At 39.3% G+C, this 11,033-nt stretch overlaps 1 protein-coding gene across 1 annotated transcript; it reads right to left on the bottom strand.

The window, feature by feature from the left end:
• Nucleotides 1–2,015: 2,015 nt before the first annotated feature.
• Nucleotides 2,016–10,501, bottom strand: FGF20 (fibroblast growth factor 20). The gene is made up of 3 exons (XM_022571415.3): nt 9,960–10,501; nt 4,468–4,571; nt 2,016–2,391 (listed from the first exon to the last, which is right to left on the bottom strand). The coding sequence occupies exons 1-3, from the start codon at nt 10,243–10,245 to the stop codon at nt 2,146–2,148; spliced, it is 636 nt and encodes a 211-aa protein (XP_022427123.1). The 5' UTR covers nt 10,246–10,501; the 3' UTR covers nt 2,016–2,145.
• Nucleotides 10,502–11,033: the final 532 nt, after the last annotated feature.

The raw sequence follows: 11,033 nt of genomic DNA, 5'->3' as shown, positions 1-11,033 counted from the left end.
CCCTCCACATTACCATTAATTCATTCAAGTAATGAGAGGATGAATTAACAGGAATAACTCCAGAGAACATTAAAACAACAGTTAGTCTTTCATTCAAAGTGTGGTGCATGGTCTGGCCATCTCAAGCATCACCTGGAACATTGTTAGAAATACAAAAGTTCAGCTCTTCACCTCCTAACCAAGACCTAGTTTAACAGATCTGTCCTTTAACAAGATCCCCAGGTGATTTTGCATGTACATTAAAATGTGAGAAACACTGCTCTAGACTAGTGGTTCTTAAAGTATGGTCTCCAGACCAACTGCATCAATATTACCTGGGAACCTGTTAAAAATGTAAATTTTTAGGCCTCACCCCAGACCCACACATCAGAAACTGTGGGGCGGGAGCCCAGCAATGTGTTTCACCAAGACTTCCAGGTTCTAACTGGTGACAGCTGCTTCCATGATTGTAACCACATTCCCAACGATGACTGCTACATGTGAGGGTGGTGACATTGACAACTGCTGGGTAGGAGCAAATAAAACCTCAGAAATGTCTTTAAGAACCTACAGGATTTGTATCTGTGTGGCTCTGTAAACTTACATGTGCCACTCTCCCAGTTGGTCACTCAGCTCCAGCCACAAAGCTCTTTCTCACCTTAGGGACTCCAGACTCACTGTTTCTTCTTCCTTTAAGGCTCTTATTCTCCTCTTAGCCTTATCCTTTAAGAAATGTCAGCTCTTTAGAGAAGCCTCTGACTCACCCTATCTAAATTTATTCTCTCTTTTTTTCTGTGTCTGAACCTTGTTTTTCTCATAGAGCAGGTCACAATTCACAGTTACGGTGTTCGTTAGTTTCCCTTACTAGACGTTAAGCTCCACGAAGCAGGACCCACCTCTGCCTTGATCACCATATTTTCCTTAGTGCCTAACAGTATCTTCTGCATAGTAGGCTTAATGACTGTTTATTGAAATAATGACAAAATAGCGGCTATAACGGAAAAGATAGCACACTCGGGTAGGTAGATGAAGCCTTACTATTATTAATGGTGGTACCACAAAGACACATTCTTTCTGTGATCATAGTGGGTGAAAAGAAATGGGCTTTGCCAGACTAAGAAAATAAGTAAGCATAAATGGCTTATAATGTCCAATAATTTTCACCATTAGAAGTTCTCTAAATATCAAGCTTTTCTCTAGGAACTCAGAATTTTGTCACTTTAAAAATATGTCCTATAAGTAGAATAACTCCACCTGAAAAGGAATGAAACCAAAACACAAAAATTAAAATGTTTAATTCCCTTTTTGAATGTGTGTTGAATTCAATACAAATTGATACAGCATTTTTCTAGGCCAAAGAAACCAATGTTACATTTAGAAGGCAACTGACTGCAAAAAAATATAATCTATGCTATACTTTATTTTTAAAAAGAAGTTCAAGATCTTATTCTATGTTTAATGTGTAGCAATAATGATGTCTTCTTTACAGCCCAAGACATCACAACAAAGTAATGGCACGATAAATTTTTGTTGTTTTTTTCTATTGTATTATCTTCATATACTAGTAAAAAATAAACTCTTTAATAAATAAATATATATAATAAATATTTGCAGACTGAAAATGTATAAATAGGTCCATCCTTTTTAAAAAAAATGTTCCGTCTTGGTGTGGCATGTTTCACAGTCCATGTTTCATCCAAATTTTTTACATAAAATGCCGTAACCTGCAAAATCCTACAAGGTTCTCAAAATTTATGTAGCAATGATCTTGGCCAACTATGTCAATACATCTCTTCAACATGAAGTATCTATTTTTAATGTAACTTTTAAAGTAAACAAACTCCAGAGAGGCGAGGCACCAGCAGCAAACTAGGTGGGGTTCCCATTACCCACAGTTTAACAGATTTTCAGCTTCAATCTACAAGTGAGGACAGAGCCAGTGTACCCGAGGGAACTTAATCCACTTGTAAAGAGACATCTTGATCTACTTCAAGTCAAGATATTTTTTGTTTGTTTGTTCTCAATATTCTTTCCAAATTCAGTCTCCCAGTGGAAAATAGACTCCATAACATTCTGAAGGTCTTCCTGTGTTATTATTTTATGATGCAAACTGTAATAAGAAAGAATAGTTGTAGTTTGGTTCTTCAGTAAAGACACTATCACCCTTCAACTGTACATTAGTAGATCCTTGTACAGTTCAGGAACTCTTTCTGGATCCACTGGTCTAGGCAGGAAATGTGTAAATTTCTGATGTCTTTTAGATCTGGCACCATCTCTTGGAGTTCCATCTTTGTTAAGTGCCACAAAATACCTACGGCCAGTGTCTCCATGTTTATATATGTTGGATGAATAGGTATTATACCAGTTCTCTTCAAATTGCTCCCTAAAGATGCATTCAGAAGTCAGTTTCTCCTAAAAGAGAGAAGATAACTGCCATTGGAAAAGATATCTTTAAGAGAATTTCCTTAGAAAAGACTCAACTCTCTATTTCTTTGCCTATAACTATATCCTTGTCAAAGAAGGAGAGAGGGTAGATTGTTTTTGCTTTGTTCTGTTTTAGTTCTCATGTTATCTGGAATTCTTTCTCCCAGGTGACTCCATCCAGCAGTTTAGTTTACAGAACTCTAAGTTAAATGTCAATTCTCAATTTTATTTTCAAACAGTAAATATTCTAAACTTGCCCATGCTCCATTTGACCTCCCTTCCATCACCATCACTGCCAAATAGGCCTGTAGTTTATCTTGTTCCATCATTAGATGTCAAAGTTCTACACAGCAAATCTCCACTACCACCTTGAAACGTTTCAAGACCTTGCTAACATTCAAATTCCTAACTCAAGATCATCACTCCAAGTCATATATCTTCCCTTTATGAATTTATTGTTTGATGACATAATCCCCACAATTAACATATCTGGATATTACTATTAGGTAAAAAGCCCAGTGATTTCTTGTCTTTTCAAGATGGACTGTATATTATCCCAAGGGGTAGACTACAGTTGCTTTTTTAATCTGACACATACATGAAGAAGGAAGATTATGTGCATGTTTTTCTCTTTCAATTGTAATTCTACTCTTAGGAGATTACACAATGCATTATTTCTCTTTCTTCTGAGCTGACAGAAAGCCCGGAAAGGGCAAGTGTTGCCCTTAGAAGGACAGATATTAAGTGGAGTACCATTTACTGAAATATGATAACCGATTTTCCTCAGTGTATATTGAGATTCTAACTGTATATTGTGGTCTCAATTGAGATTTTAAGAAAAAAGAAGGTACCAGACAGTGTCATCTGCTAAATCATAAAAGTAAATTCTCTTTGGAAATAGCTACAGAGACTTCAACTTTAAGAAGGGATTTCACATGAAGGAATGGGTGGGAGTGGCCCACATTTACACTTTAACAATTTTCTTACAAGTATATAGCAACTGCAAACAAATAAAAAATGATACAGTGAAAGCGAAAGATCTACATAGTACTGCAGGTTGAGTTTTATATTATCCTGTTGCTCTAATTCTTGTGTTGTTTTTGCTGCTTTGTTGTTAAAAAAAAAAGGAAAGAAAAGAAAAGAAAATTAAAAAAACCTTACACTGATGAAGTATTAACTTGAAAAGTTTACTATAAGTTCCATATTTAAAACATTTATAGTAGACCTACAGATGTGTGCACTTATCCCCAGTGATAAGTTAAAACTTGCCCAATGCAACTCTGAGTAAGAGCATGGCTACTGTAATTATCAAGTCTGCAGATATGGTCCAACTAGTGTGGTTGCCATTTTCTGTTATTGTTTAAGGTATCCTAAGATTTCATTCATTCATTTCCTATATTGCAAAGGTCAGCAAGTCAGTGATGTATATTTATCTATGAAGGTAATAATAGGTAGAGAAAATTTATATTAAATGAATGTAAAGATGAAAAGAATCTAACACGGCAAGAAGAAAATGCTCTCATTTTTCTGTCTCTGGTCCCAGGATAATGGGCAGAAAAAAACTAGTGAGCTAAAAGCAATAAAGTTTTAGGGTTTAAGAAATGAAAGTGAGGGGACTTCCCTGGTGGCACAGTAGTTAAGAATCCGCCTGCTGATGCAGAGGACATTGGTTCGATCCCTGGTCCAGGAAGATCCCACATGCCATGGAACAACTAAGCCCATGTGCCACAGCTACTGAGCCTGCGCTCTAGAGCCGGCGAGCCACAACTATTGAGCCCACGAGCCCACACACTGCAAGGAAGAGTAGCCCCTGCTTACAGCAACTAGAGAAAGCCCGCACGCAGCAACAAAGACCCAACGCAGCCAAAAAAAAAAAAGAAATGAAAGTGAGTTGCTATACTACTGCCTAGACATATGGAAATTTATCAGGATCTAGATTTTTAATTTCTACTGAAGTATGTTGTTTATGTATTTCTTCTGATATGCATAATCGGTAGCTATTTTACTTATAAAATGGATAGTCATTATTTAATGAATTACAATAATTTTTAAAAAAATACGTACTGATCCATAGAGTTCTCCTTTGTCATTCATTCCAAGGTAAAGACCACTGTCCACACCTCTAATACTGACCAGTCCCACTGCCACACTGATGAATTCCAGGATACCTGAATTTATAAACAAAATAATGATTTGCATTTATTAGAGAACATACGACTAATGAAAATCTTCCAAAGAGCAGTAGATCAAATTGCTAAATATAATGATGTATGTGGAAGTCCTTTGTAAACTGAAAAGTGATGTACAGTTGTCATTATGATGAGCTTCCTATTTTACAGATGAATAAAACTAAAAAACCAAAAATTGTTCATCATGATAAAATGTTAAGGGTGTAAAGCCTTAAACCAGACTGACCTGGGTTTGAATCCAGTTCAGTAACTTACTGATTAGTCTACATAAGTCATTTGTCTTCTTTGAACTTCAATTTCCTCATACGCAAAATGGGTGAAATGCTTCCTTACAGGAGAGTGGTAGAGACTAACACATTTAGGCACCCAATAAATGGAAGCTTTTATTACCATAAAATTAGTACATAATAGAGGTGTTCATAATTCTCCTCCTTGATTCTATTAACTACAACCATGTTCTATTAATTGTTTTGCTTTGTTTTTGCTTACTATTAATCAAGTAAATTTTCTTCTAGCAGCAGCCAGTATACCTTATATGGGTGTATTAGTATTTTGTAGTTTATAAAGGGCTTCTGTTTTTATCAGTACTTTCTATCTGGTCCTCAAAAACAACCTCCTAAGATAAGCATAGAAGATATTACTATCCCATTTTACATATAAAGAAACTGAGGCTTGCTTAAAGGCATGATATTTGTAATTAATAGGACAGATACTTGAACTCACATCTTCTGAGCCCTAATCCAATGTTTGTACTTCAAAACAGTGCTTCTTGAGGACAAGACAGTAGTTTCGAAATTTACAGATTATATAATATGCTATTTCCTGTCCCACGATCCTTAAAAATAAATTTTATGGTTCAAAGAAGTAAACGGACTTTATAATTCATGAAATGTAATAGCCAAATACCAAGAATTTAGCATGCAAGTAGATTTTGCTTTCAATAACTTTCCAGAATTATTTTCATTTATCTATAGGTAAATTAGTACCGAAAACTCTCCACTCAGTACTCTTAAGTTAAACAAAAACAACAACAACAAAAAACCTTAATGCTTCCCTCTGCATCATTCTTTTTCTCTGCACACACTAACCTTTGGACTAATGTCTTTGTCTTGTTCTTCTCTTTAGACTCTTTGGTGAAAAAGTATATAGACGTACTTTCTATGCTTGGAACTGCCTTCCTCAATAGCTTTCTACCTTCACCCCTTCACTCCCTCTTAAGCTCTACAAACAGTATAAATGTGTACCATTTAGCCTGGCTCTTGATCCTAAGTCATTTCTTGATTTATTATACAAGTTCTTGTTTGGACACATGACGTTACCAAGGTCAAAGAAAAGTACAAAATCTGGCTCTTTGCATATATGGAGGTCTCAGTTCTGTCCAGATCCTAATTCACTCTTTGGCAGAAACATGGATGCTTAAGCTCTAAACATAGATTCTGAAGAGCTCAAATGAGCTCTTGCAAACTATTAGGAGATCATGTAGAGCACTAGAGCTAACAAGGATCTTACAGCAACAATATCGTACTGCTAAATTGCCTGTTAAGTGGCTTGAAAGAGTCACTGTCCCTGTATGAGAGTCTAAGGCAGAGAGGAGGTAAGATATAGTAGGAAGATACAGACCTCATAGGATAGCCATTATAATGACTGATATAGAGGTGGGAAGTAAAGGAAAATTAAATGTACTGCCAAGCTCATTAGTGAGTGATTCCTGTTAGAAACAAAAATATAGGCCCAAAACATGATTGGTAGAAGAAGATACGTTAATGGAATTTCATCCAGATATACTTACAAATGTATAATTACTTGAAGTTGTAATGAATGTTACATTCAAACTGAGAAGTGTACTGCAGTTCACTTGTAACTTAATTCTCTTTAAGTATCTGATTTACGTTAAGATGCTCTTGTCTTTCAAAGAACAGGAACTGATTAACTGATTAGACTGTATAATAGAACTAGTTTTCAAGTACAATACGAGATTCATTTCCATATAAATCAATTATAAAACAGATCTTATAAAGTATCCATTTTTCTTGCAAAACTAAATTGTAAACCACTTACACTTTAATTCTCATCTTAAAATAATGCCGTTATGTTGTCAAAAAATATGTAATTGTAGAAAGACAAGAAATTATATATATTCTTAGAATAATTATATTCAATAGCTTCAACTTCATTAAACGACATCCAAAGCCTCATATACATATAACAAGGTCGAAATAATTTTGCAATGGCTCATAGGGGCTGATGGGAAAAAAGTTATGTGCTTTTCATATTCCTCTTAAAGATTTTAGCCACACTTTTAAATTCTGATCGTTTTTTCTCCATAAGGAAATAGTATACCACACAGTAATTTGTAATCATTTGATTCTTAAATGAGATTTGACAAGTCTTTCTTATTTATAATATGAGGTGGCAACTAAGCTAATTCTTTAACAAAGAGTAGACATGAAAAGCTTTCCTTAAGAGGTAATCACAGATTTTAGATAGATTTTCTAATGCCTAGTGTCCCATAAAAATACTTGGAGGTACTTTGTCTTTTTGGTATCATTTTCAAAGCCAGCCTTTTTTAAAATCATAATAAAGAGGTGAGTCAACCCACAATGCAACCACATCAGACAAATCTATGGAGAATAGGGGAGAATAAAAGAAAGGTCTTTAACGGAATATGTTTGATCTCAGGCTAAACTTTTTTTTTTAAGTAATGATTCCAGGTTTATGTATTAGGTAAAGTCTTCCTACTGCATTACTGTGCAGGAAAACTCTGTTATAAATACAGAGCTGACTCAGGTAGGAAAGTGTTTAAACCTTACTGGGATCTTTTTGTTTATATTCTATTGATGTGGTTTTGAAATTTTAAAACACAGTATTCTGAATTTTTTTTTGAATCATAGCCAAATTAGTATAAATTATCAAAAATGTTAGTTACTTTAACATCTCAAATAGCACATCTTAAGCATTTTCAAAATTCTTACTTTGATGACACAGAAATGAATTTTTAGAGAGAAAAATAATTTCATAGTTAATAATTGAAGCACTAACAAGAGAAGGCAAATATAGAGAGAAGCTTATAATATTACACATGTTGTATGTATACTTTCTTCTCACCTGCACTCTCATTATAAATTATGATGTTTTAGCTATCACAGGCCACTAGGATGCACTCTAACGCATCCTAGAGGTTGTTACTCCTTTAAGCTACAATGCTAATCTGGGTTATCGTTCCTTTGTGTAACAGTAAATATTTTGTTCTGATAGGTACCCTTGCACCACAGAGTGGCTTAAACCAGCACAAACATCAGTCCAAGTCATATTTTTCCAATTACTAAATAAGCATACAAAATTTTAGCCAAAAAAAAAAATTCTACTAAGATGGTCATTCTGATATGCAACATTTATTAAGGAATGAAATAAAATACCAGTTTAATGAATGTTATGAAGTCTATAAATATTTACTAATCTCTTCCCGTAGAGTCAGTCTTATAAAGAGACACAAAGTGGAAGAAGCAACTCTTGACATTGGAGAGATTATGGTTGAATTATAAGGGTCTTAAAAACAGAATTTCCAAGCTTATACTATGTATCCCGGTGCGGGGTGGGGGGGGGTGGGGAGATGTCTGAATATTACCTAAGCTTAACTTGTACCTGCTCTACTTATAGGCATTATCACATTTGCATTCATTTCTAAATCTTTCTGGTAGCTGGAGGGTTTTTCTGTAATGCAGTAATTCTTACAGGCAAGGGAACTGAGCCACCTGGTGTCACAAAGTTCTTTAGACTCAGAATCTCAGCCTCCTCAATTTAGAAACTACTTTCTGAAAGTGACCCCAAGGTGGGCCACTAGGTCATGACACTCTGGACTCATAGTCAATGGGAATTTGGAAGAGATCAGTGGAAGCTGCAAACATGTGGGTTTTAAAAAGTTAATTTTCTAAGCCTTTAAGTGCTACCAAATGACCACCACATGCTCATTTCTACATCTAGAGTTACAAATGCCCCTCAAACTGAGATTTACACTTCCCCAAAGTTTTAATGAGGACTACAAGTCAAAAAAAAGAAAGCCAAATAAGAACAGGGGTGAGGATAAGAGAGGGCCCTTCAGAGAAGAGATTCTCAAAGAATTCCAGTGCTTAGGAAAGAAAAGGAAAACTGACACTATGTTAGGCCCTTTTACATTGCTGCTGACAGGTAAATGGTATCTTTAAAATGAAATACACTGATTCTCTCTAATGAAGTCCCAAGTTTGATGATCAAAATCCTTTGAGAGTGCTAGCCAGTTAACTCTAATATGATGAAAACTTCCACAGTGGAGGAAAGATTCTGGGCTGTTAGAACAGGAGAGCATCTTGAGAGAATCACCTGATTTAACCTCATTGTACAGACAAGAAAACTAAGGCTTAGACCGGTGGGGGCACGTGCTAGTCACCCAGCTAGTTAGGGGGTAATTAACAATCGAGACCTTATGGTTTCCCAATCTAGTGTCTTAACGATCTGCCTTAACAATCATTTGGGTTTTTTTGTTTTTGTTTCTTTCTTTTAACCCCTTCTGCTCCCAGGCACTGTTGGAGGTATTCTGAAATACGTCCCTTTGTGTTCCCACCCGTATCTTCTTTCGCTTCCCCATTTCCTCTTACCTAAGGTCAATACCAAGATCTTTGCTTTCTAAAGAGGATCTTGGCTGAAGGACTGGGCATGCTCAGTAGCCGGATAAGCTTTTTTTTTTTTCCCCCTCACCAAACTTTAAGAGCGCTGAGAACTGCAGGCAGGTGAGCCTGACAGTAACGATGGTGCCCACGGAAAGTTAATCTGTTACCTTTCCAGGTGAACATTTATGGTTCTCTAGGTAGACACGTAAAAGCTCGCCTCCTATGTTAGAGCTATCCTTTGAGCAGTAGCCATGGGAGACTCATCAACTGCACAGCTGCAGGGCAGGTTGAAAGAAGCTTCCGGTTGTTAACTTTTGTTAAGGGGAAATATGAGAGGAAGTAGGAGAAAATAATAGGGATTTTGAACACAAAAACAAAAAACTGCCTGCGAGGTAAGGAGTGCGGGAAAGATGTGGCTCCGAGTCCAGGGCTCGGTGTCCCAGGCAGCAGGAAGGGCAGGGCAGCCAGGTGCGGGCGGAGCACCCCCCTTTCTCCTCCTGCCCTCAGCGTCTGGAGCAGCAGGCCTGCCGGCAACCGCGGCGGCCCGCGGGCGGGGAAAGTCCTCCGGTGCCTCGCTGGCCGCCCAGCAGCCCAGGCCAGCACCTCACACTGGAAGGGTTCCGGGGGCTCCCGGCCCCACGTAGTCCCGACTCCATCCGCGAACGGGGAGGGAGACGCAAGAGGGGGAGCAGAGGAGCGCGGGAGGCGGGGTGCCGGTACGTACCGAAGAGGCTGTGGTCCTGCCTGGTGCCCTGCACGCTGCCGTCGGGCAGGATCTGCAGGTGGAAGCCGGTGCGGCAGTAGAGCTGCCTGCGGCGCAGGATGCCGTGCAGGTGCGCCAGCTCCGCAGCCCCGGGCCCGCCGCGGGCGCCCAGCTCCGCCGCGCCCCGGCGCTCGCCCAGCAGAGGCGGCCGCTCCCCGGCAGGAGGCAGCAGGAAGTGCGAGCCCACCTGCTGGCCCAAGCCCTCCAGGCCGCCCAGGAAGCCCCCGACCTCGGCTAAGGGAGCCATGGGGCGGCCGGAGGGAGAGGCGGCGGATCCGGAAAACAAAAGACCCCCAATAAAAAAAATGGAGCAGGGATGGGGAGGTGAATGGAGAAAAATTATAGCCAAACAAGCGCAAACAAGCTAAGGCCCGGTTAGTCCCGTGAGGTCGCTGGATGAACTTTGCACTGAGAGCAGGGAGGCTTTCACTGTCTTGGAGCGATCTTCTCTCCTGGGGTAGGTGGGAGCCGGTTGCTGGCTTTGCAGAAACATCTATAGCTGCCGCTGCCAATACTGGGGCTGGGCCTGGGGCTCCAACTCCGCAAACGGATCAGAGTCCTGTGTACATACACACAGTATATATGCGGGTCCTCTTGACATATGCTAATCAAGTCCTTTCATGCTCGCTGGGGAGGTTCTGTTTGAAATCTTAAACCGGCCTCCTCTCACGTTTTTGCTCTTCGGAAGTGACCAGAAGGGGCCCTTGACGGCTCTCTATCCATGCAGTCGCAAAAATCATTCCCGCACTTGGCCAAAGCTGGCCAGCAACTTCGGGGAGGCGCAGTCAAGGCCGCTCTTTGGGGTTGTCTTTGGAACAACCGTGATGCTGTTCTGCTGCGGCCGTGCGATTGCCTTTGATGTGAGCTCCTTTGCAGTGATAGATCGCTGCTAAAAGGAGCCCAGCTTGGCAGGTATATTGAAGAAGGGAAGGGGGGAAGGGAGGGAACTGGGAGCGGGGGCGGGGAGGAGGGGATGGGTAGGAGGAGGAAAAGGAGAGAAGAGGAGAATTGGACTCCTTGGGAGCTGCTGGGAGC

This window comes from Delphinapterus leucas, chromosome 21 (assembly GCF_059928025.1).
Source record: "Delphinapterus leucas isolate spDelLeu-1000000601 "Yukka" chromosome 21, BTC_Dleu_Yukka2, whole genome shotgun sequence".
In the NCBI taxonomy this organism is placed as follows: Eukaryota; Metazoa; Chordata; class Mammalia; order Artiodactyla; family Monodontidae; genus Delphinapterus; species Delphinapterus leucas.
Note: the sequence above shows the minus strand (reverse complement) of the source record. Positions and strands in the feature narration are given on the sequence as shown.

Bases quoted from the DNA above. Each gene is read 5' to 3' on its own strand.
- FGF20 (XM_022571415.3), bottom strand. From the start codon at position 10,245: ATGGCTCCCTTAGCCGAGGTCGGGGGCTTCCTGGGCGGCCTGGAGGGC. The intron at 4,572-9,959 runs GTACGTACCGGC...TTATAAATTCAG, and splicing joins GCAGGACCACAGCCTCTTCG to GTATCCTGGAATTCATCAGT. The intron at 2,392-4,467 runs GTACGTATTTTT...TCTCTCTTTTAG, and splicing joins AAGGAGAACTCTATGGATCA to GAGAAACTGACTTCTGAATG.